General features: G+C 41.8%; 1 protein-coding gene across 1 annotated transcript; it reads left to right on the top strand.

Moving 5' to 3' along the window:
• The first annotated feature begins 1,559 nt into the window (after positions 1-1,559).
• carm1 (coactivator-associated arginine methyltransferase 1) lies at positions 1,560-21,364 on the top strand. Its single transcript, XM_044051660.1, has 16 exons — positions 1,560-1,771; positions 8,764-8,889; positions 10,360-10,466; positions 11,511-11,615; positions 12,997-13,107; positions 13,242-13,419; positions 13,945-14,035; positions 14,623-14,704; positions 15,359-15,444; positions 15,535-15,624; positions 15,718-15,855; positions 16,822-16,911; positions 17,036-17,148; positions 18,137-18,214; positions 19,024-19,092; positions 19,197-21,364. The coding sequence occupies exons 1-16, from the start codon at positions 1,630-1,632 to the stop codon at positions 19,334-19,336; spliced, it is 1,746 nt and encodes a 581-aa protein (XP_043907595.1). The 5' UTR covers positions 1,560-1,629; the 3' UTR covers positions 19,337-21,364.
• Positions 21,365-22,205: the final 841 nt, after the last annotated feature.

Raw genomic sequence — 22,205 nt, 5'->3', positions numbered from 1 at the left:
GTATAGGGGTCGCCACAGCGGATCATCTGCCTCCGTCTTGTCCTCTCTATTGTGTCCTCTTCTGTTACACCAGCTGTCCTCATGTCCTCCTTTGCAACATCCATCATCCTTCTCTGTGGTCTTCATCTTTACCTCCTGCCTGGCAGCTCCATACATCAGGACGTAAAGCTGCAGTAGATTAAATCACTAAAAAATTGTTTTGATTGTTGAATTTCCTGTGCAGGATGTTTGGGGACCGTAGTCCTCGTAGCTATCAGATGTCTCCTGAAGCACCTGATGTTGTTTATTGCTATTATTTTCCAACTTTTTTATTGACTCTTTCCCAGTTTTAGGTTTCTTTGCTGCATAGTTTTCTCTTGCTGAGGCTGGAGTAGTGATCGTTTCACGTAGGCTTCGTTCACACCTAGTATTGACATCTGTCCTTAGTGATCTGATCACAAATGACTGATGACTTGGCTTTAGAGTGTGTAAACCATCTGAAATTGATCTGCAGATGTTTTCAGGACAGATTGGGGGTGTGATTTGGACATGATAGGATCACTGAGGATGGATGTTATTACCATGTCTGGACCTGTTTGCAGAGTATACCTGTAACAGAGCACTGTCTTATTGAACGGAAGTACCCTCTCTCTGAGCTGTGCTCTGTGACTGGTCAAAGTCTCCTGTCATGGGCCAGATTTCCCCAAGGTTGGAAACAAAGTCCAGAAGAGTGTGCAATGTCACTCTCTGTCTCAGATAAGTTAAACGGATCACTTAACCTCAGAAAGTCCATCCTACCTATTCTACCTTTAATGCCAAACATGATACACTGTTCAATTTATACTGTGCATACAATCTCAATCTATGTGTAATTTTACCATTCTCCATTAAAAGTAACTATGCGTTTGTCATCTGTGACTCAATCTCTCTTGTATGAATGTTGCATCTTAATTATTTTAAACAAATGCCAATTGTCTCAACTATACCAAACATCACGGGTGAGAAATTATATCAAAATGACATATTAGAATCCTTTATGTTGAAAATGTTGTCCTTTAATCAGCACATGAATACTTGACAGTTCAGAAGTAACCAAAACCAGGTCTTAACTCTGGACAAGCCCTTTGACGTGAAAATGTCCCCACAAATGTATTTACACACACAAAGCAGGAATTCTAAGTGCTTCTCTACAGCCCACTGGTGGTCCCTGGAGGTATTGCAGGTGGATCACAGTTAATAAAAACACAGTATTTTTTAGGAGAAAATGTTTTTTTATTTTGATTATTTATGATTTATTGAACTAGACACGAATTTCAATGACTGTTTTCGCCTTACTTACATTTAAATAAGTAAAAAACATTATTCGTCTTTGAAAGGCTTAATTTCGATGGCAGCTTCTTTGTTTGTTAATTTTTTGTAAGATTCAATACACTCTTTTGTGCATTTCTCTTTTTCCTTGCAACAATAAATATGAGAGTCGTAAGTCGTCATGACGTAAGCCACCTTTGTTCAGACTATACCCGCTTTGATCCGCCGGGTGACGCTGTTGGACTGGCTCATCTCGCGGCGGATGCCCACTCTGCCTCCAGCAGAGAGCAGTGCGCTGTTGGATGTGAGCACCACCGACCTGTCTCGACTTCCAGATCGAAGATGGCGGTCTCGGTGTTCCCCGGCGTGCGGCTCCTCTCCATCGGAGACGCGAATGGAGACATACAGCGACACTCAGAGCAGCAGCCCCTGAGGCTAGAAATCAAAAGCACACAAGACGCAGCCCTCATCAATCTCTCCAATGGTGAGTTGACCTTTTCTGCAGCCGCTCGGCCTCTTTTCAACTGCCCATGCTAATGCTATGCAGAGCTAATCCGGCCGTGCGTAGCGCTAGCCAACAACAAGCTAATCCATCTTGAGAGACCACGTCGCCTCCCCCTGCTCGTCACGAGGGAGCCGAGAAAAGTCCACATTTCTCCGTGGCCGCCTGGCTCTTCTTTTAGCTTTGTCCACTCTATAGTCGCGGTTTCTTCACAACTTAGCGCCTTTGTAGACTATGACAAAAACACAGCGCAACACGTATAGCGCTGCTTAGTCAGTCACACGAATAAACAGAGTAGCTAAGTAATGAGTAGTTTAATGCTAGTTAAACAATGCCACTAGCTTGGCTCCAGCGGTGATGCGCTAGCGTGCTTCACAGTCTCGCAGCTTATGTCTTTTGCCCTTGAGGCTTCAACAATGTGTATTTTTTCCTCACAGACATGAACAACGTGCGTTTATTTAAAGTGAATATATTCCAGTTGGCCCCAAATAGACGCATGAAAGGTTATACTGTTATGTAGCGTGTGTATTAGCGGATGTTGGTGTTCGTGGAGCCGGGAGCTGAGGGCATCACTCCAGGGCTGTGTGTTGTTTTACCGGCGGCGGTTGCCGCTGCGGCTCAGCGTGTGTGGCCGTGGGTCCGTAACGTTTGAGCGGTAAACGCGGAAACTTTTGAAGCTTTTTTACTTTTCATGGATGGTGGGGGTTGGGGAACGGCTTTGGCGTCTTGGGGTGTTGTAGGGAGACCGGGCCCTCATTACTTATGCATTCATCTTTGTTCTCATCGGAACAAAAGACGCTTCCCCGCCGTCTTCTCTCCTCCCGTGCGGACGCGGGATCAGAGCCGCTCCGCTCCTCCGCCGCTTTTGTTGCTCGGTGGGATGTCCCGCTGAAAAGCAGCGGTAGCGCCGCTGGCCTCCTCTGCTGCGATGCTCCTGTTACAGGGACGCGCACATGTCTGCTTTTTCCCTCCACATATCTCAGTTCACTGCAGATTTTTGGTCATGTTTGAGTGTAAAGAGACAGACACGCCCCCGTGTATATCCAGCGAAATACATGGACATAATTAATCCCTTTTGTCATAAAAGCACTGGAAATACATCATGATTAAAAACTGAAGATTATGTATGGGCAAACACACGCTGAATTGCATACAGATGGCTGCCAAAGTCAAGGAAAACCTCAAATCACAGTAAAGTGTGGAGACTGCTTGTTTTTACCAAGTTTTATGCTTGAGGGACGTTCAACATTTGGCATATCAATAAAAGGTTCATGCGAATAAGTGACGAAAATGAATTCAGCAAAAATCTTAGACAATCTCGTGGCAGAAACATCATTTTACCTCCCAAATTGCACTGCACTAAAAATGGAGCTATATGTGGACTGATGAGGAAACTGCATCATTTCTCCAGTTAGTGCAAAAGGCAATATGTTAAAATAAAAATAAATAAATGGAAGCAGCACGGAAACACTACCATGTATCAACGGCTACTGGAGCAATGGAGCTCTTTAGTTATGTCGCCGGAAATAAAGAGCATACATAAATTATGTGGTGACTGACTAAATTTGGCCACCTACTGCTTGTCTCAGTTGAACTAACGTTCACTATTCTGTTTACAGTAGTGGATGAGAACACTGATAAATATGCATTTTCTTTTGCTGAATTGGCCATTTACATCACCAGTGATTCTCCCAAGTGCCCGAACTCCACAGGAGAGCACTGGTTTACAATCTCAGCCAAGATTCTCTTAAAGGTGTTTATTTTGCTTTGAGTTGTGATGGCCACACAACCCAGACTTTACATCATTTACCCTTTTAAGTTTCTCCTCTCCTGTGTCACTCATCTGTTCCTGTAAACTTCAAAAAGGGTGCCTGATATTGAAGGATTGGTGAAAAGTTGACTGGAAAAAGTTACTGCAAGTAGTCATTCTTTAACTATCCCTGAAGACGTCTGTGTACCAGATCTCCACAGATTATCCACAGTTTAAAGACAAGTTCACAGGACTTTGAAAGTCTTAGTGCATGCTACACTACATGAGATGCTCTCTTTTGATCTGGAGCCCTAACAGCTGTTTTGTATTAGTTTACACAGAAGTGGTCGACGGTGGAGCGCGTGGATCACACACACGACATATTTCACTGGAAGTAGCCTTGACTAGCACGTGTCGTCACAAATCTTTGTGACTTCAGGTGGTCAGGTGCTGTTTTGCTGTTAGCACAACATTAAGTCATTTTTGTTACTGAAACAAGATGGCAGGTATAAATTGTGGTGTCAGGGTTTGTGTTCTTTCTGTAGGCTGGTGGGCAAACACTGCAACACAACAGAGTTTTTGAAGCATCAACAACTCCAGCAGAATTGTTGAGGAGCAAATGTTATTTTCCCTTGGCTAATAATATTGGGTGTTTTGAATTCACACCTTTTTAGTGCTCAAAAAGAGCAGAGCTGGCCAGCATACAGCTGTTCAGTGAAAATAAGTCATTGAGTTGTCCATAAAGAGTTTTTATATGCTGCAATGTTTGTGTTAATCTTTACAGTAACAAATATCTTCTTTCAACTTATACCAAAATCATGAGTAAGATAAGACGAGTATGTAAGTCACTGGCAGTAAATGTTGGATAGCAGTCGCACGACAGCAAAATATCATTCTTGAACAAAACTGGCTGTGGCCAGAATCTCCCACACGGTCTCTTCCTTTTCTTTGGTGTATGGTTTGGCAGCAGGTACAAAACAAACAGTTTTCCATTTCCCAGCAGGAAGGAAGCCATATTTAGTATAGTCTTTACATTCCAGTAACCAGAGCTGTGGGGACATGTTTCAAATTTCAGCGTGCGGAATCGTATTTTAATCATGCAGTTTGACGTAACTGGAAGTGCAGCTGAGCCGATGTTGTAATATTTTAAATGCAGAGCAGATGAGCGGCTGTGTCATGTTGCACATTAGAGTGCTTGCATATGGCTGTTGTCTGGAGGTGCTGCTCATCGACACACAATGTGCGTGAGAGAAAAATAGTTATTGTTATTTTCCTGACGGTGTGAGGGGAGAATTGTTCTTTTGTAAAGCCCTCAGCTTGTTATGTCACAGTCAGAATCTCATGGTTAAAATTAAATTTGTCATCATACTTGATGAAATGAAGTGAATCCGCTTTTGGCTGTGAAGATTATCTGTATTCACAGCAGGTAAATGTTGGAAAATTAGATGCAAATGTTGGTAGGTTTCTGTTATTCAGACCAAACCTCACCAAACACCACAGTGAGTGGAGCCTTTATTTCTATGACTTCAATCTTTCTCTGTTTTCAAACGACAATGTTGCCAGGAGCATTTCTAAATTTGAATATCCTGGAGAATTGCGTAACTTTTGCAGCTATAAAACATTTGAACACTAACATTATAGTGTTGTGGTGGCTGTAGCCTTTGATTCATTTTGGCAGTTTAAGATTGACAATGATAAGGTTAGGTGTAAATGAGAAACATACCCTTATTTCATCCATAGAATCTTGTAGCACTAGATTCATGATCAAACTTGCAAACTATTAACCTGGGGCGAAAGAGAGGGACTTAACAACAGACAATTATGCGCTGTGCTTAAGTGATTCATTCTTTTCAGAAGGTATGAAGTTAAGCATTTAATGATTTCTCAGCATGCAATCAATCAGTAGTATTAACTGTGTTGATTTCCCTCATGGAATCTAAGTCGGTCATGTTTAGAAGCTGTCGCCCCTGTTGACCTGAACTGCCACTGAAGCTCCTGCTTCTTACACTCGAGTACAAGTCTGCAGCTGTTAATTCACACTGGTGTTGCATTGTCAGCACTGGCTCGTACACAGTCGCTCTCAGTTTTGCCCATACTCTGTTTGTCCATCATGTGGAGAAGCAGAACAAATCATCAGCAGTGTGTTTGAGTCAGCAAGAACAGCAGCGAAGAGGAAACGGCATAGTGAGAAATTCACAGAGTTGATTGTGTTAAAGTACAATAGACTTGGACTCATTTGATCAGTGTGTATTGCTTTTGCTGAATAACAAAAGTAAAAATAGAGAGGAAAACTATTTTTCCAGAATCCAACAGTCTGTGCTGCGTATCCAACGTGAAGTCAACGTAGTAACTCCATAACGAAGACAAATGGTACAACTCTGCCCACCAGCATTTTTTGGAGAGGGCACAACTCCAGAAAACAAACTACTGAAAAAGAAAGAAATCACAAATATTGTGGCAAGGCAGGAAATGTAGTAGGAGCAGCACGTCGGTCACACATGTGTACGAACTGACTAACAGTCGGGTGAAAATTCAAGTACTGAAACTCTCTCTCTGTAAATTCAAGGTGTTTTTTGTGTGAAAATATCCTGCTTTGTCAGTAAAATCACTTATTATTAGTTTTGCTTAGTCTGTGAAAACTGTTCTGTGAATGGTGATCACAGAAAGCATGTATTATAACCCGGATTTAAAAGATGGAGGCATTTACATGACTGGGCGAGTCTCTAATGGAAAATTATACATTAACATTGTGTGAAATTCACAGTATGGCCCATTTTATAGCAGCTTGAAGCACACGTGCACTGTCTGGCTGAAAGTTTGCCACCTGCTGCTTTGATATGCAGACCATGTCAAAATTGAGTCATGCATGTATTTGTTTAGTTTTATAATAAAACAAAGCTTTTCCCTAGAGCTGAGACCGAGAACTTCTTGGATAATCAGTTTGAAGCTTTTTCCATCATTTTCACAACATTTCTGATTGTTTCAGCTTCTTAAAAGTGAATGTTTTCTGTGTTTCTTTGCTCCATAGAACAAAGAAATCATTAAAAACTCAATCATTTTGGTTTGTGGACAAAACAAGACAATCGAGAACATCATCATTTCCAGGTTTGACAAACACTGATCAACATTTTCAGACATTTTAGGGACCAAACTCTGAAAATAATCGTTAGCTGCCTTTTAAATTGAAATATTATCTGTATTTTCTTCTAAGTTGATTTTATAGTTAAAGGCTGCAGCCAGTGATTATTTTCACAAGCAGTTGTTTATTTTCTCAGTAATAAATTACTTGTTTGGTTCAGAAAATGGTGGAAAATGTGAATCCATGTTTCCCAGATTTCAAAGTGGTGACATCCTCTAATGCTTTTGTTTTTGTCTACAAGCTGATGATTCAGTTTAATGTCATTACATCAAAGAAAACATCTATGAGGCTGGAATTGGAGAGTAGTCTAATAATCGATAATGGGATCATTTCAATTAACCGGTTTTTAAAGATCATTTAGGGCATAATGGCACAAACATAAACACCCACCAGCTGGTGATTTCTTTGCCGTCTAATTTCCACTTCTGCTATGATGAGCGTGTGAAAGTGAGTGAGTGAGAGGAGGAGTGAGGACTGAGGTGCGTCTCTTTAATTCTGTGGCCCTGCTCTTAATCTGTCAATGGGTGTTAGTTTAGGCTGCTTAATTAGTCCCAACTGGTTTTCTAACTGGCAGATGTGTTTGCACAAGCAGTTAAAACACATCTCACAGACCATGAATGATGAAGAAAAACAACCCCCTTGTTTTTGAGAATAAATGTGTGCATTTGAAGTTAACAGCTTTTCAAGTACATAATCACATGAAATAATGAAAACACTGTGGGGTTTGTGCTAGTTACGCTGCTGTCAGTTCTTGTTTATTTTCATACAACATGAAAACCAGTTCCCTCATGCAACACGCTGGGACTCTAATCTGTTTTTTTTCCTCCATTGTTTTGTTGCTGTAGAGTTTTGTACGATGTTGTGATTACATTGTGTTTACTGTCAGACCTACCTGACGGGATACTCGACTTCTTTGTCACGTGTGTTGCTTTTTATTTATGTAGTCTTTATTTAGAAAGTCACATCATATTTAAAGTTCTTGCGTTTATCCTTGGATAACTGTATGTGGATCCCTCATTCAGCTGTTCAACACAAACAAAGGCAATGTTCCATTACTATTTCCAAACAAAGCAGTTTTCTTTAGAAGAGTATGGAGTCATCAGTGTGTGACACTTTGATGAGCAAACATTCAAAAATAATCAGGACTCCTTTTACACCCAACACGTGACCGGCAGCATCCACCAGTTAGCTGTCGAACAGACCAGTTGTCTCTGGTGTTGGGTTTCAAAACTAGAGAAAATTGAAATGGGGTGTGCAACTGTTAAAGGAAATTACTGACACTGACCTACATAATGGGATTTTTGTCTGATATAAAAATAAAGGAGGACACCAGCTGTTTCCATTTAGCCTCGCTGTTTTGTGTAGCTGTGTACCTCTATGCAATTGAATATGTAAATTGAAAAGAAGACACTATCATGAGTGGGTAAAAGGGCGGTAACTTGTGAAAATCAAACAACCCCCCACACATACACTGTCCAGCTTTTTTTTTGGTGAAGTAGAATCAGAAATACTTCCACTCAATTTGCTTTCATTTCTGTGTCATGACTGTCCACTCAGAAACTTCTATCAACATTGCATCACTGTCGTCTTGTGATGAACAAGAAGTACACAGGCCAAGCTGAACTCATTTCATCCCCCGCTGGACTTGTGGGCTGTGTATTTTGAACTCAGACAGGGTTTTAATGTTCAAGTATGAACTTTCCCACACAATTTTGATTCAGGACTGATATTAGAATGTTAGCGACATCTCTAGTAGGAAAAATGGAATAGTCTCATTAAAAGAAAAATGAAATGAGTCTAATAACTGCTTACAGATTCCTAATTTGTCAATTTACAAGCTTGAAAAAACAACAACACTTTTTTAATAACAGACGATTATATAAGATAAGATTGCTGGCCAGTTGTCTTAAATGCTAAATGTGTGATTATCGGTAAACATTCTCTGAGTCAGTCATGCACAGTGCAGAGGAAATGAAGACGTCTAAAGGATAATGACTTGATATTTAGAAATTGACTTCTCATGAAGAAAAAGAAATAAAGCAGCACGCTGTCCTAACTATTTCCATCCTCTCAATTTCATTCCAGGAGAGGACGCGAGTGTGTTCAAGTGTTCGGTCTCCAGGGAGACGGAGTGCAGCCGCGTGGGGAAGCAGTCGTTCATCATCACGCTGGGCTGCAACAGCGTCCTGCTGCAGTTCTCGTCACCTGCAGGTACACAATACAAATGCCCCAATATAAAAAGACTCTTACTAAAGCCTGATTTATACTCCAGACATGGGGAGTGTTGCACCACTCTTTCTGTTGCACACCTGTGGACTTTCCTAGGACGTGGTGATTGATTGTCACCCTCTCCGTTTAGATGCTTCATTTTCAAATTCAAAATAATAATAATAATAATACTAACATAAGATCGGGCTGGAGGATAGTGTGTGGTTGGTTGCCACGGAGATGACAAAAACTGTCTGCCAAAGCATAAATTTAAAATGTGTGACTCATTTGGTTTTGTTGAGCAGCAATTATCAAAAGTGTCAAGTGATGAAGTATAAACCAGGCTTAAGTGACACACACACACACACACACACACACACACACACACACAGTATGCTGGTAGTGTGCAGCTACTTCTGTAGAGGTAATTTACTGTGTAACCAAACGTGCATCGCGCAAATAAATGACTCCTTTATCTGTGTTTACGACTTCAGGGTGAGTCAGTGCGCCAAAGGTTTGTTATGAAAGCAGCCAGACTTGTGTTGCCCCACACACTTGGTTCACCTCCTACTGAGAGTAGAGCGGGTCGACCCTGTTCAGACCTGGTGGTAACATCTGACCACGGACAGATCAGTCAACACTCATACAGGGCTGTGCAAAACTCTTAGGCCACCATTATATTTGTTGTCGTTTTATTTAGGTCACCCAATAAAGACTTGAGATTCAACAGTTCTCTGACGCCTAGAGAAGTTGAGATTTTACTTTAAATGTAAAGTGCTTTATAGATCAAATAAATTATTATTATTATTTTATTACTGTTGTTGCCTACTCTGTTCTCCAGCCCCTGTCACGTGGACCCTCCAGTCCTAGTTCACCATCTCTGCCTCTAACTCCGTCTTTGCCTCAGCCACAGCGGCAGTATCACGCTTATCCTCTGTGGTGTTGAGAGTGTACACACTGACTCAGTTTGGCAAGCACTTCATCTGTTACTGGTGCAGTTTTGGTCACATGTCGATGTCCCATCCATAAACTTACTTGACGGTCTAGAAAAGCCTATTAAATAAACTTAAAACTCGCCCACACAAACTCTAAATAAACTCCGTTATTTAGGCTTTAAATTAGATATATTTAATATTAGATCAAAACACTTGATATATGCACATGACTCATTTTATTTTTTTTTAGATAGTGTGGTTTACATGTTATCATTTTGTGGCTACAACCGATTCTGTGCATTATGTGTCTTCACTTGCTCTGCACTTGTAATCAGATCACTCAGCTTAGATGTTAATACCAGGGCTAAATGTGGCCATTGACTCATTTTTAATCCAATGTGTGCGAGTTGCCAAAAACAACATAAAGACTAACCTAATATATATTAACACACACACACACACACACCACTGTACGATTGTGAGTAACTGCTGAATGACATGCAGTTGTTGTTTGTGTTTGTGTTCTTCTTTGCTTCAGACTTCCAGTCGTTTTATAATCTCCTGAAAAACAGTCGTGGGCACTTTTGTGAGCACTCGGTCTTCAGCGATAGAACAGAGGAGTCCTCTGCTGTACAGTACTTCCAGGTGAGAGGAGCGCACACACTTATACACACATGCACAGAGGTTTGTGTCTCTTCTTCAAACACGAGCTAGAATAAGAATAATAATCTCCTTGCCTTGAGTAATTATCTATATAATCAGTCAGTACATTTAATGAACCATGAACATTCACTTTGAGGTACGGTTGTAGCTCAACTATCACTTGGACTGCTGTCTTTGTCCCAGTATACGAGCAAGGAATCGATTTAGTGAATCAAGTGAGTCGACCTCCGCTCCACTTGGGGCTCCCTTTCAGGGTGTCAATGTTGAGTGGTTTCAGGGTTACCATGTGGCCAGGTGTTAGCATGTTGAGCAACATTCTGAGTCTTACCATCATCCATGAATGCTAAAATATTCTGTGCTTTAAGCTGAAAAAGCATCAAATAGTTCTCCTCAGTCCAAAAAAGTAGCAGCCTGAATCTTGCCATATTTTTGTCACTGTTGTCTTATTCCTTTGTGTACTGCTCCCATCCATTACTTCCAGGTATTAACCAGGGTAGGAACTGTGCTTAGTGGCCAGGTTAGCTTGAGTCCACCTCTGGTCTGACTGAAGGTTGACATGCTGTAGCATAGCTGGACTCTCACTTGCATGATCTGGGTTGCGTTAAACAGGCTTATTTGTCATGTAAGTCTGGTTTAATTTGGATTAACACTATGATTCTGTATTTTTGTCTAATGACATGTAAAGGTACAGTCACACAGCAACACTGTAATCACCTCAGTACACATTATGCTTATGCACAAACACGGAACACCTTGTCCCAAAAAGTCTTCTTCCTTTTACAGACCGTAGAGCTAATACGGTGGTTTGTTGTAGTTTATGAGACAGTTTTAATGTTTGCCTGTACTGACAAATATGGATGAGTTCAAATGGTTGTACCACTGAATGTATAACTGTATAACTTGTGCTCAATTATATATTTTACTTAGTTAAATATTGTCTGGATGTTTGTTTATGTCCCGACTGATTTGTCTTTTATTACATGATCTGTGTTTGTAAGTGTATGAACACATTGTTCTTGTCCGCAGTTTTATGGCTACCTCTCTCAGCAACAGAACATGATGCAGGACTATGTTCGGACAGGGACTTACCAGCGGGCTATTCTCCAAAACCACAGCGACTTCAAGGACAAGGTAATCCCTCCATATTAATGAATATATATACATATATGTGTATATATATACATATATATATATATATATATATATATATATATATATATATATATATATATATATATATATATATATATATATATATATATATATATATATATATACATACATATGTGTATATATATATATATACATATGTGTGTGTATATATATATACATACATACATACATATGTGTGTATATATGTATATATATATATATACATACATATGTATGTATATATATATATATATATACATACATATGTGTGTGTATATATATACATACATACATATGTGTGTATATATATGTATATATATATATATATATATATACATACATATGTGTGTATATATATGTATATATATATATATATACATACATATGTGTGTATATATATGTGTATATATATATATACACATACATATGTGTGTATATATGTGTGTATATATATATATACATACATTTGTGTGTATATATATGTGTATATATATATACATACATACATACATATATACATATATATGTGTGTGTGTATATATATATATATATGTGTGTATGTATATATGTATATATGTATATATATATATATGTGTATGTGTATATATATATATATATATATATATATATATATATATATATATATATATACACATACATATGCTTAAATGCACAGGGGATGTGCTGTAGTAGAGACGAGCGACATGTGCTGAACCGTCCAGATCAGGGTGATGAGGACGATTACTTGTGTTTTTGGACAGAAGTGAAATGGTGTTCTTTCGGGACATTGTAGACATCTGTCATAGGCTGTTATGTTTTTATTCCCCACTAAATATCAAAGCTGCTGTCAGCGACGTCATCCTTTGGCTGACTTCCTGTCTGTCGCTGCTGCTAAAATTCCTTCCCCTTCCCCCGTCTGCATTACCTCATGGACAGGTGGGGTTTCATTTCTGCACGGTGCCGCGTTTGCGTTGTTGATCCATCCAAACAAAGAGCAGAGCACATGTTGATATATGATATTTGACTTTCTTGTCATTCTGGTTTGTTTACATTAAGGTCTTGCTGACATCATTTCATTTAGTGACTGTGTTAATGAAGACACCATCTCACTGTATTTTGTCATTTAAGTCTTAATAGAGAGTATTGATAATCCAGAATATAAACAGCCAGGTAGAGTAATTGTTAAAACTCTTACTGCACTAACTTTTTTCTTTTTTAAACAGTATTTCAATGTTTAGTAAGTGAAGAAATGTGTTTGTTTACAGTGAGTCATCCCATTCAAAGATTATATAACCTTTGCTGAAATGTAGCTGTAACTGTTGCCAACAGTGACCTCATGTTTCCTGTTGTCTGTTCTCAGGTGGTGCTGGATGTGGGATGCGGCTCGGGGATCCTCTCTTTCTTTGCAGCTCAAGCTGGAGCCAGGAAGGTCTATGCTGTGGAGGCCAGCACCATGGCACAACATGCCGAGGTCTGCACACGCAGCCACACACACACACATCAATGTTAAAATCAAGGAACCGCCGTGTTTTTCAGCCGTTTTGTTTAAAACCACCGTTTAAATGGAACCAGATGTGTTTAATAACGGTGTCCTCTGCCTCACAGGTGCTGGTAAACAGCAACCGTTTAGGCGAGCGCGTGGTCGTCATCACGGGGAAGGTGGAGGAGGTGACGCTGCCGGAGCAGGTTGACATCATCATCTCAGAGCCAATGGGCTACATGTTGTTTAATGAGCGAATGCTGGAGAGCTACCTGCATGCCAAGAAGTTCCTCAAACCCAATGGTGAGGAGGTTTGGGACACAAGACGGAGGAGTTACTCATACTCACTCATCCTGTAATGCAAAGGTTCAATGTTAGTTTTCCATGGTTACCGTGTTGAAGAGGTGTTTATGTTGTGGTATGATCACATTGACAGCTACAGTTTGTACGCTGCACTATAGTACAACAATGAAGTTAATTGATGAAATGGATCAATCTTTTCCTCTTTAACACATTTCGAACAGTTAAACTGTAAGAATGGGATTTATTACAGAGCTGTTTGCAGTGGTTTGAGCATGGTGTTCCTAACGGTAAAAACTGTGGAAATCTTGGAGTTCAGTGACTGGAAATTTAACAATTTAATTACACGTACAGTTGAATTGCTTTTGGTATGTGAGATCTTTGTGGATCGCTTGAGTCTTAAAATGCCTTCATGAGGGGAGAAGTTTGAATTGGGAATGCAAAATGATTTAGTCGATGATAAAAATCTGATTGAGTTGATTGCAAAACATTACTTTTCTTGACTCACCGCCTCGTTCTCTCTCTCAGGTAAAATGTTCCCCACCATCGGTGACGTCCACCTGGCACCCTTCACAGACGAGCAGCTCTACATGGAGCAGTTCACCAAGGCCAACTTCTGGTGAGGAGGGGAGGAGGCTGGGGCCTGGGGCCTGGGGCCTGGGGCCTGGGGGCTCCTGCCACCTCGACGTTTTTACACGTGTGTTTTCTGGGGCTTGGGTCTTCACTTCAACAGAGGGAGCGACTCTTTCTAAATGGAGCCAGCATTTTGACCGAGTCCCTATGTTTTCAGTCTTGGTGTGGTGTACATCATTTTAACAACACGACTGGTGGTGTCGGGTTCTCCTTTACTACACACTCTGCAGAGGCAGTGGGAATGATGAATGTTCAGCAGGAGGAGAACAGGGGAGAATCCTGGATATTCACAGCTGCCTTGACATCCTACTTGCCTTTTAGAAACTTCCTAAAACATTATATTAATCTAGTTAGTTTAGATAATCCTGAAACTAACTTGCTTAAGATTTTAAATGATATTCTTCCCATCAATCTTTACTCCGGGTCAGTGTGGAGGCTTTTTAAAGGTGTGGCGACGTTCTTAATCGAAGGTCAGCTGCTTTGAATGTGTGAATTATTTTCTAACATGAGATTGTTCCAGATGTTTAAACCTGTTGAAAATAAAGAATGAAAACGTGATATCTTGGCCCTCAGGTACCAGCCCTCATTCCACGGTGTAGACCTCTCTGCTCTGCGTGGAGCAGCTGTGGATGAGTACTTCCGCCAGCCTATCGTGGTGAGTTTTCCTCCACACACGCACACGCAGGTTTACACTTGTTCAGTTACAAAACAAATGGGTTTGGGATTGTCATAAACTTCATAAACAAAAAGCTTTTTAAGGCCCAGAGTGTTAGAATAAGTGAGTATTGGTGACATCTAATGGTGAGACTGCAGATTGTAACAAATGAACTCACCCCGTCCTTTCCCATGTGCGTCAGAACTACGGTGGCCTTTCACAACTCTCTCCTCTCTGCCACTTGCTCATTTAAGGTGGTTCATGCGCGAGGTTTACAAGGATGAAGCTGTTGCTGTTTGCGCAGTAAACTTTCATTTCAAAATGCAAAACCGTGTGTGTTCGAACTGCTGTGGAAACAGCAAATATCTTGTGCGTGTGTGTGTGCATACTAGCTCTACACAAAACATTTTTATTTTACAGCAATTATTCACTAATACAAAGACGGATAATCTACTACATTTTGGTCGATAAACGCTTCCAATGACAACAAACTGTAGTCTGACAGCAGGTCCATTCATTCAGTGTCTTGCTTCACAATCCTTCTGTTTATGAGTTGATGTCTCCTGGTTTGAACGTAGTCTTACCTGAGTGAGTTTTGTTATAGTGTACTTGGCGTTTTATTTTTCAATGATGAGCTGTGCTCTTTCTTCACAGGACACATTTGATATCCGTATACTGATGGCCAAATCAGTCAAACACACAGTTAACTTCCTGGATGCCAAAGAAGAGGATCTTTACAGGTGTGTGTGTGTTTGTGTGCGCACTTTGTGTAAATAATTACACGTATATATGTGTTGTAATTGTTACATGTCTTTTGTCTTGCATCACAGGATAGAGATTCCCTTTAAGTTCCACATGATGCACTCTGGTCTGGTACATGGCTTAGCTTTCTGGTTTGATGTGGCATTTATTGGATCAATGTAAGTCAGTCACTCATTCACATATGGGCAGTTGCAGTGTTTTGAATCATAAGCTGGTCCCTCACACTCTTTACCCACTCCCTCTCTGTGCAGGGTGACAGTATGGCTGTCAACAGCACCCACAGAGCCTCTAACCCATTGGTACCAGGTCCGCTGTCTGCTGCAGTCTCCTCTCTTCACCAAGGCTGGGGATACATTGTCCGGCACTGCATTGCTGGTGGCCAACAGGAGGTATGATGATTTATTATAATTATTATTATTGTTATTATTTTTATTAATGACACTGGCATCCAATTTGTGCCGTTATTTAAACTCAGACTTAGTAAAGGGGTTTCTTACCAAAACAATACTCAGAAAAGGTGAAGACCAATGTTCTCGTTTTTGAAACAAAGCTATAGAAAACTTGTAGGAAACTAGAGGTTGGAAGTGTTTTTACTTTATAGTGAAAAGAAACAGAGAAATGACGGATGCATAAAAGCGACTATCAGCAGTGCTGTCTCTTCTTTAAGATGTACTCTGGTGTATACACCTGCACTGTAGCTTTGTGTTTCATTGGCACAGCATCATAATCTCGCCATAACACTACACTCAGGCTTTTGTGGGGATTAAACACAGAGATATGACACTTAATCATCGAGTATTTATTTACTGTACCTTTGCACAGAGCCAGGCTCGCTGTGTTCCTGTCTGTTTCTACCCCCATTGCTAAGCTAAGCCAGGGGGCTGATAATTTAGTTATTTTAAAGTGTCGTTAAATGAGTTATTGACATATTCTACACATGCTGTTAAGGACAGAAAAAAAATAAAAAAATTTGTCTTTTTAGCTACTTAACAAAAGGCTCACCCAATAAAATATACACACACACACACACATAAGACTATGACATGTGATTTATCTGAACTGCTCACTTCCCTCACTAATTTTCACTGTGAGAAGTAAGAGCTAAAGATAAAGTGTTTCACAAACGTCACATTCCAGTCAGAACAGTCTGTGTACAGTAAAAAACACGCTCATTCAAGCAAACATCCATGCAGACGCAGGTTATTTCAGCTCCCAGAGAGACAGTGATGGGTGTGGTGAAATCAACAACACTTCAAAAAAAACCTGAATGATCCCTTCAAGGCTCCAGGCTCTCATTTATTTTAATTTTAATTTTAATTTACCAGTTGACTTATAGCTGTTCTTCTTCCGAACAGGCAGAGCTACGACATCAGTATTGTCGCCCAGGTGGACCAGACAGGATCAAAGTCCAGCAACCTCCTGGACTTGAAGAACCCCTTTTTCAGGTGAGTTTATCTCTCGACCCCTCAGTAAACTTGGCTCTACATTTACAACCCGGGAAGATTGAACCGTGGAGATAATTCCATCATGCACCCCTCTCATTTCCAATTCTTTTATTTGTGATTGCAGGTACACAGGCTCCACCCCAAACCCTCCCCCTGGCTCACACTACACCTCTCCATCTGAGAATATGTGGAACTCGGGGTCAGCCTACAGCATGACTCAGGGGATGCCTGTATCAGGTGAACAGACACATGAACACTGGTAGATGAAACATATCCCCCATATGTTTACAAAGGATAACCAGCGTCACATTTTCCTGAATATTACAGAAATTTAAGAGACAGGAAATGGCATCAACTCAGGACATGGGGTAATACTGAGTGTTGGTTGTTCATCCTCTGTGTAACGGTGTTGTGTGGCTGAAATGACCCATCCATTTATAATTGTAAGCTCTTATATTACAGTGTCTCCTTTTAGGCTTGTATACAGTTCAATTAATCAAGGATGTTGGAATTGCATGACATCAATTATGGAAGGAGTACTGGTGGTGCCGTCCTGCCGTAACATTGAGCTGCTGTGAGCAGCAGTGATCAGAGCACGTGTTGCATTCACTGTCCTCTTTCTAAATGGGAAAGAATTCAAAAGGGAATGCCACTCATCCGTCGGCAGTATTTACGACACACTTCACCGGTTATTCTCCCCTCACAAGTCAGTTTAACTGGTTTTACCACATCGTGCACATTTGAAAAGCAAGTGCAGGACGTTGCAAATGGTTTTATGTTTCATTCGCGAAAAAGAATCATAAAATAAATCAAAAAAATATGCTGATTGTTTGGTTGGTTGCATTTTACATTACTGGACTCACAATGGCAAATATTTGATTCCTGACACATTTTTTTACACCTAATGTAGCTCCAAACTGATCTGTATGTTTTTTTTTTAATCTGTATTATACAGACCTTTGCTTAATGTGAGCCAAAAAAAAAAGCAGAATCCCATAGCGTTTTCTATCTCCCTGTAAAGGAAAATAAAATTTTAATGAAAACAAACATGTTTTCCATGATTATTTCAGTGTCTTCTGCCTCCCTTTCAAATAAAACCCCCCCAAAACAAGCTAACGCTGCTGTAAAGCAGACGTCATTGATAAAGGCAGCAAACCATGTCACTTTGGTTCCTACATCAGTGAGGTTGATGTTAATTGCTTTGTTTTCTGTCTGTCACCACCAGGGATGCCTGCAGCTTATGACCTCAGCACAGTCATTGGCAGCGGCCCGTCAGTGTCTCATAACAACCTCATCCCCCTAGGTACGAAGCACACACCTCCTGACCTCACCTCTGAGCCTCTTTCACACCAAACTTAACAAGTACTGTAAGTGAACCTGCTTAAAAAAGACGTGATGAACGCCGAAACAAAACGAGTCAAAAAACTGCAACAACGTTCAGAGACTGATTTGAAGGTCTTTTATAAAATGAAATAAATGAATATTCAGCACTTTCACAAGGTGTTTCAAAGAAAGGTTTGTGCCAAAAATGATCAGAGAAGGAATCAGCCGGTTGACCTGGGTCTCGTGTTCTCATCAATGCTGATAAAGACCCGTCATTTGACCTTCAGTTCAGCAGCAAGTGCCAGGCGTGTGTGTGAGAACAGAAATAGAGGTCATGTTCATGTTGTGCGTGTGTGTGTGTGATCATGACTGACGAGTCTGATTTGACGCGGTCACAAAGCTGAAATAATGTTTCTGTAAGATTATCGCTGTCACGCCTTTGAAGCGAACACTCGTTAAATAGTTACGAGGCAGTTATGTGGAACATTGACCTTTTTAAAACCAGATAGGCAGATGTGTAAATGTAAATGACTTTAGAATTTAGAACTCTGCAGTAACCTGTTATAGTACGCCTGGTTTCTTTGGTAAATAGTTTTTCTTTCTCTTTTTTATCAGCACTGACTCGTGTCACTTTTTCCTCCGTAATCCTGTGGATAAGCATTGATGTCAACATCAGCCAACACTGACGTACATGACAACACTGACTGCTTTTGTAGCTTCAGAGTGCGTCAGGCTTGTCGTGTGTGTGTGTGTGTGTGTGTGTCATTAACTGTGCTTGTCCTCTCACAGTGAACACAGGGATTGTAAACCACACCCACTCCAGGATGGGCTCCATCATGAGCACAGGCATTGTGCAAGGTACGTCCACCTGTTCTCACACAGAACATCAGTGTGTGTGTGTGTGTGTGTGTGTGTGTGATATTACCGTCGCTGAGCGTCATTCTTTGTCCCTTTTGATCCAGGAGCCTCCACAGGCCAGTCCGGCCCCAGCAGCAGCGGTACTTACTATCCCGTCACCAACCAGTTCACCATGGGCGGCGCCGCCATCTCCATGGCCTCACCTATGGTCATCCCCAGCAACACCATGCATTATGGCAGTTAAGACGAGACGTTGGCGCAAACGTCCTCGCCGTCTCTACCCCCCCGCATGACAAGAGATCCCTGAAACCCCTCCAGCCTTCCACCCTGACTGATCCTCCATCTGCAGCCAAAACCAATATACCAAAACCAGTGCTGTGCTGGCACGTCCCTCCCTTTTTCATCATCCACATTTGACAACACTCAGTCCATCACGATATGAACGATATGAACAGAACACTTGTATCCGTCCAGACTCTTGTCTTGCTTACAGCTGAAACCTTTTCCCCTCTCCGTTTCCCGGTGTTCATATTGAGACTGAAACACATGCACAGCTGAGATGCTCGGCAGTTATCAACGATCCTCTGCCGGGTTTTCAACGACCCCCTTCTCTCCCCGTCATTTTTTTAACGTCACCATGTTCCCTGTGGTTCTCCCGCTTTCTTTACCTAAGATTCTACCTGTTGCCAGAAACCAGCATCAGTCCGTTCCCACGACTCTCCACGTCTCGACGCCACATCTTCACTTTGATGTTTCGTGAGTGTAGTAGGACACGGATATCACAGACACTCACTTCATATCACGCTGACCCGTGTCAGACCAAGTGGTTCCTCTTAAAATATCCTGTCGTTAGAATCGCAGCGGTCGTCTTTCATCGGCGTCACTCGGACAAAGTGATCGGCTCTTTTCATCGCAGCATCACAAACCCGCTGTGATGCTGCAGCTTTGGGACAATGCTGGTCACCTTCCATGTTTAGTGCTGAGATAAACGGGCTGTAGTCTTAATGGCTACAGTTTACACCACTGCACCAACTGAAGTCATTTTGATCCAACGTTAACATTAATATGAACGAAGGACAGCGGTTTGGAGCATTTATTCACCAACAAACAAATGTGGGACTTTGTGTTTGTTGGTGAATAAATGCTTGTCGTGAGGTTGCCAGGTTTGTTGATGGTGTAAAAAGCATGCATCATCATCATCAACATCATCTCTTAAAGGTCAGGGAACGACGGTGGCCTTCACACACCACGGAATGACGTCCGCTTCATTTGCATAACTTCCCGATCGCTTTGAGCGGAGCGGCGTCGCCGAGCTGCGTCGCGTGTCCTTCGAGAAGATGAGAAATGTTCCGCGGGAGCATCAGCCAATCAAAACACGATATGAAATGTAATAATATAATCAAACCATGTCAAGCTCGCCCTCACAAAATGGCCGAAACTGCTCTCAGGCAAAGCCGTTGTTGATGGTTACTGTGGAAACCGTCAGACCCGCCCACTGTCAAAGTAACCCGTTAATGTAAATCCTCCATGACCGTCACGCTAAACTGGAAGATGACCAACAAAAAAGCGTCTTCATTTGGTCACTACCCACAACGTTTGTTATGCAAACCTGAAATCAGCCGCGTGGCGCTCCTGCGACTCGCGCTCGTCACTTTTTAAAAGGCTGCGAGGACTTTGCAGCGATTCCTCCGCAGCCGGTCGTCTGTTGAGCCAGATTTACTCAGTATCAGGAAGAAGATTTGGAGAAAGAACCGTCGTGGAGCAGTATTCCAGGCGGCTGCCCCAGTGGCTGCTGGGATGAGAGAAGCTGAGCTGTGTTGGACTGGCGGCGTCTTGAGTTTACATCCTTGATTCCTCCCCTTCTGCTTCCCCTCCCAACTTCCTTTGAGACTGTGAGACTGTCACAAAGAGACTTCACTGCTGAGGCGTGGGACACTGGGCCTGTCCACTCCCCCCCCCCACACCCCCCCTCGGTTCACTATGTATGAGCATATCATCACCCCTGAGACACCTGACGCCCTCGTCCCCTTTTATTAGTCTAGGAGAGAAAGACTGACACATGTAAGCGTTGCTTTCAGTGTCACAACTACTGGACTTGGTTCATTTGGAATTTGAGTTAGAAAGTTTTAAGAGAGATAAAAAAAACAATGTTTCTTTGTAGGGTTAACTTTTTTTTCTGTTGTCTTTATTTTTGTTTTTTTTTCTTTTTCCTGTCACAAAAAAACGAGAGCAAATTAAATGTGGTGGAGATGTTCCAAGCCCCATCCTGGAATCAGGTGTTGTAGTACATTCATTCGTCGCCTCTAGTTTTGTGAAGTAGACCGTGGACGTGCCAGATGTTTATCATGTGGTAGCTTCTAGCCGTCGTGTCCCTGTTTGTCATGGAATCCTTGCTGTGTGTGTGTGTGTGTGTGTGTGTGTAGCCAATAGTGGCGTCCACTTTTATCATGGAAAAGTGTATTAGGAAGACTGTGTGTCATGTTCTGTTTTTTCCTCTGTCGACAAAGCAGTAATAACATCTTTCTCACTGTCTGACCATCGACTCTTCTGCTCAGCGTCAGCAGCAAACGCTTCACGACTGAGCGTGTGCTCCGTGTGCTCCGTGTGCTCCGGCTGCTCCGGCTGCTCCGTGTGCTCCGGCTGCTCCGTGTGCTCCGGCCTCGGCTCTCAGTCGCTGCTGTTTTAAAGTGCATGTTCTGTGAGTCACTGAGGCTGTTAAAGGTCCAGTGTGGAAAAATAAAGCCGAGTTTCCCCCGGAGTGGAACGGTTCAGTCTGGTACAGTACGTATTGTGGGCACCCTTCCCTTGGTGTACCAGAGTAAAATGGTACGGTCCAGCTCCACCCATGACAGTCTGCCGATTGAGCGGCAGAAAAACGTCACTTCCTCTGCGACCCGCGGGCTGTTCTCGTGCAAAGGTCGATGTCTTGAGACCAACACCCACAAACTGCCCTCCATCGTCTGCTGTGTTGCGTTCAATGTGGTCGTTTGTTACGCATCTACTACGTCTCTCGCTGACCACACCCCCCTGCCTACCAGGTTAAGGTGCTTCTCTCAGTCGAAACTTAAGCCTGACCGCAGGCTTTACTGCGCTATACCAAACCCAACTGTACC

Source organism: Solea senegalensis, linkage group LG19 (assembly GCF_019176455.1).
Source record: "Solea senegalensis isolate Sse05_10M linkage group LG19, IFAPA_SoseM_1, whole genome shotgun sequence".
NCBI classification, from domain to species: Eukaryota; Metazoa; Chordata; class Actinopteri; order Pleuronectiformes; family Soleidae; genus Solea; species Solea senegalensis.
This window is presented reverse-complemented; position numbering and strand designations above follow the sequence as displayed.

Excerpts from the sequence above, each read along its gene's own strand:
- carm1 (XM_044051660.1), top strand. The coding sequence starts at position 1,630 with ATGGCGGTCTCGGTGTTCCCCGGCGTGCGGCTCCTCTCCATCGGAGAC. Across the intron at positions 11,616-12,996 it reads ACAGCGACTTCAAGGACAAG|GTGGTGCTGGATGTGGGATG; the intron begins GTAATCCCTCCA and ends GTCTGTTCTCAG. Across the intron at positions 17,149-18,136 it reads TCAGGGGATGCCTGTATCAG|GGATGCCTGCAGCTTATGAC; the intron begins GTGAACAGACAC and ends TGTCACCACCAG.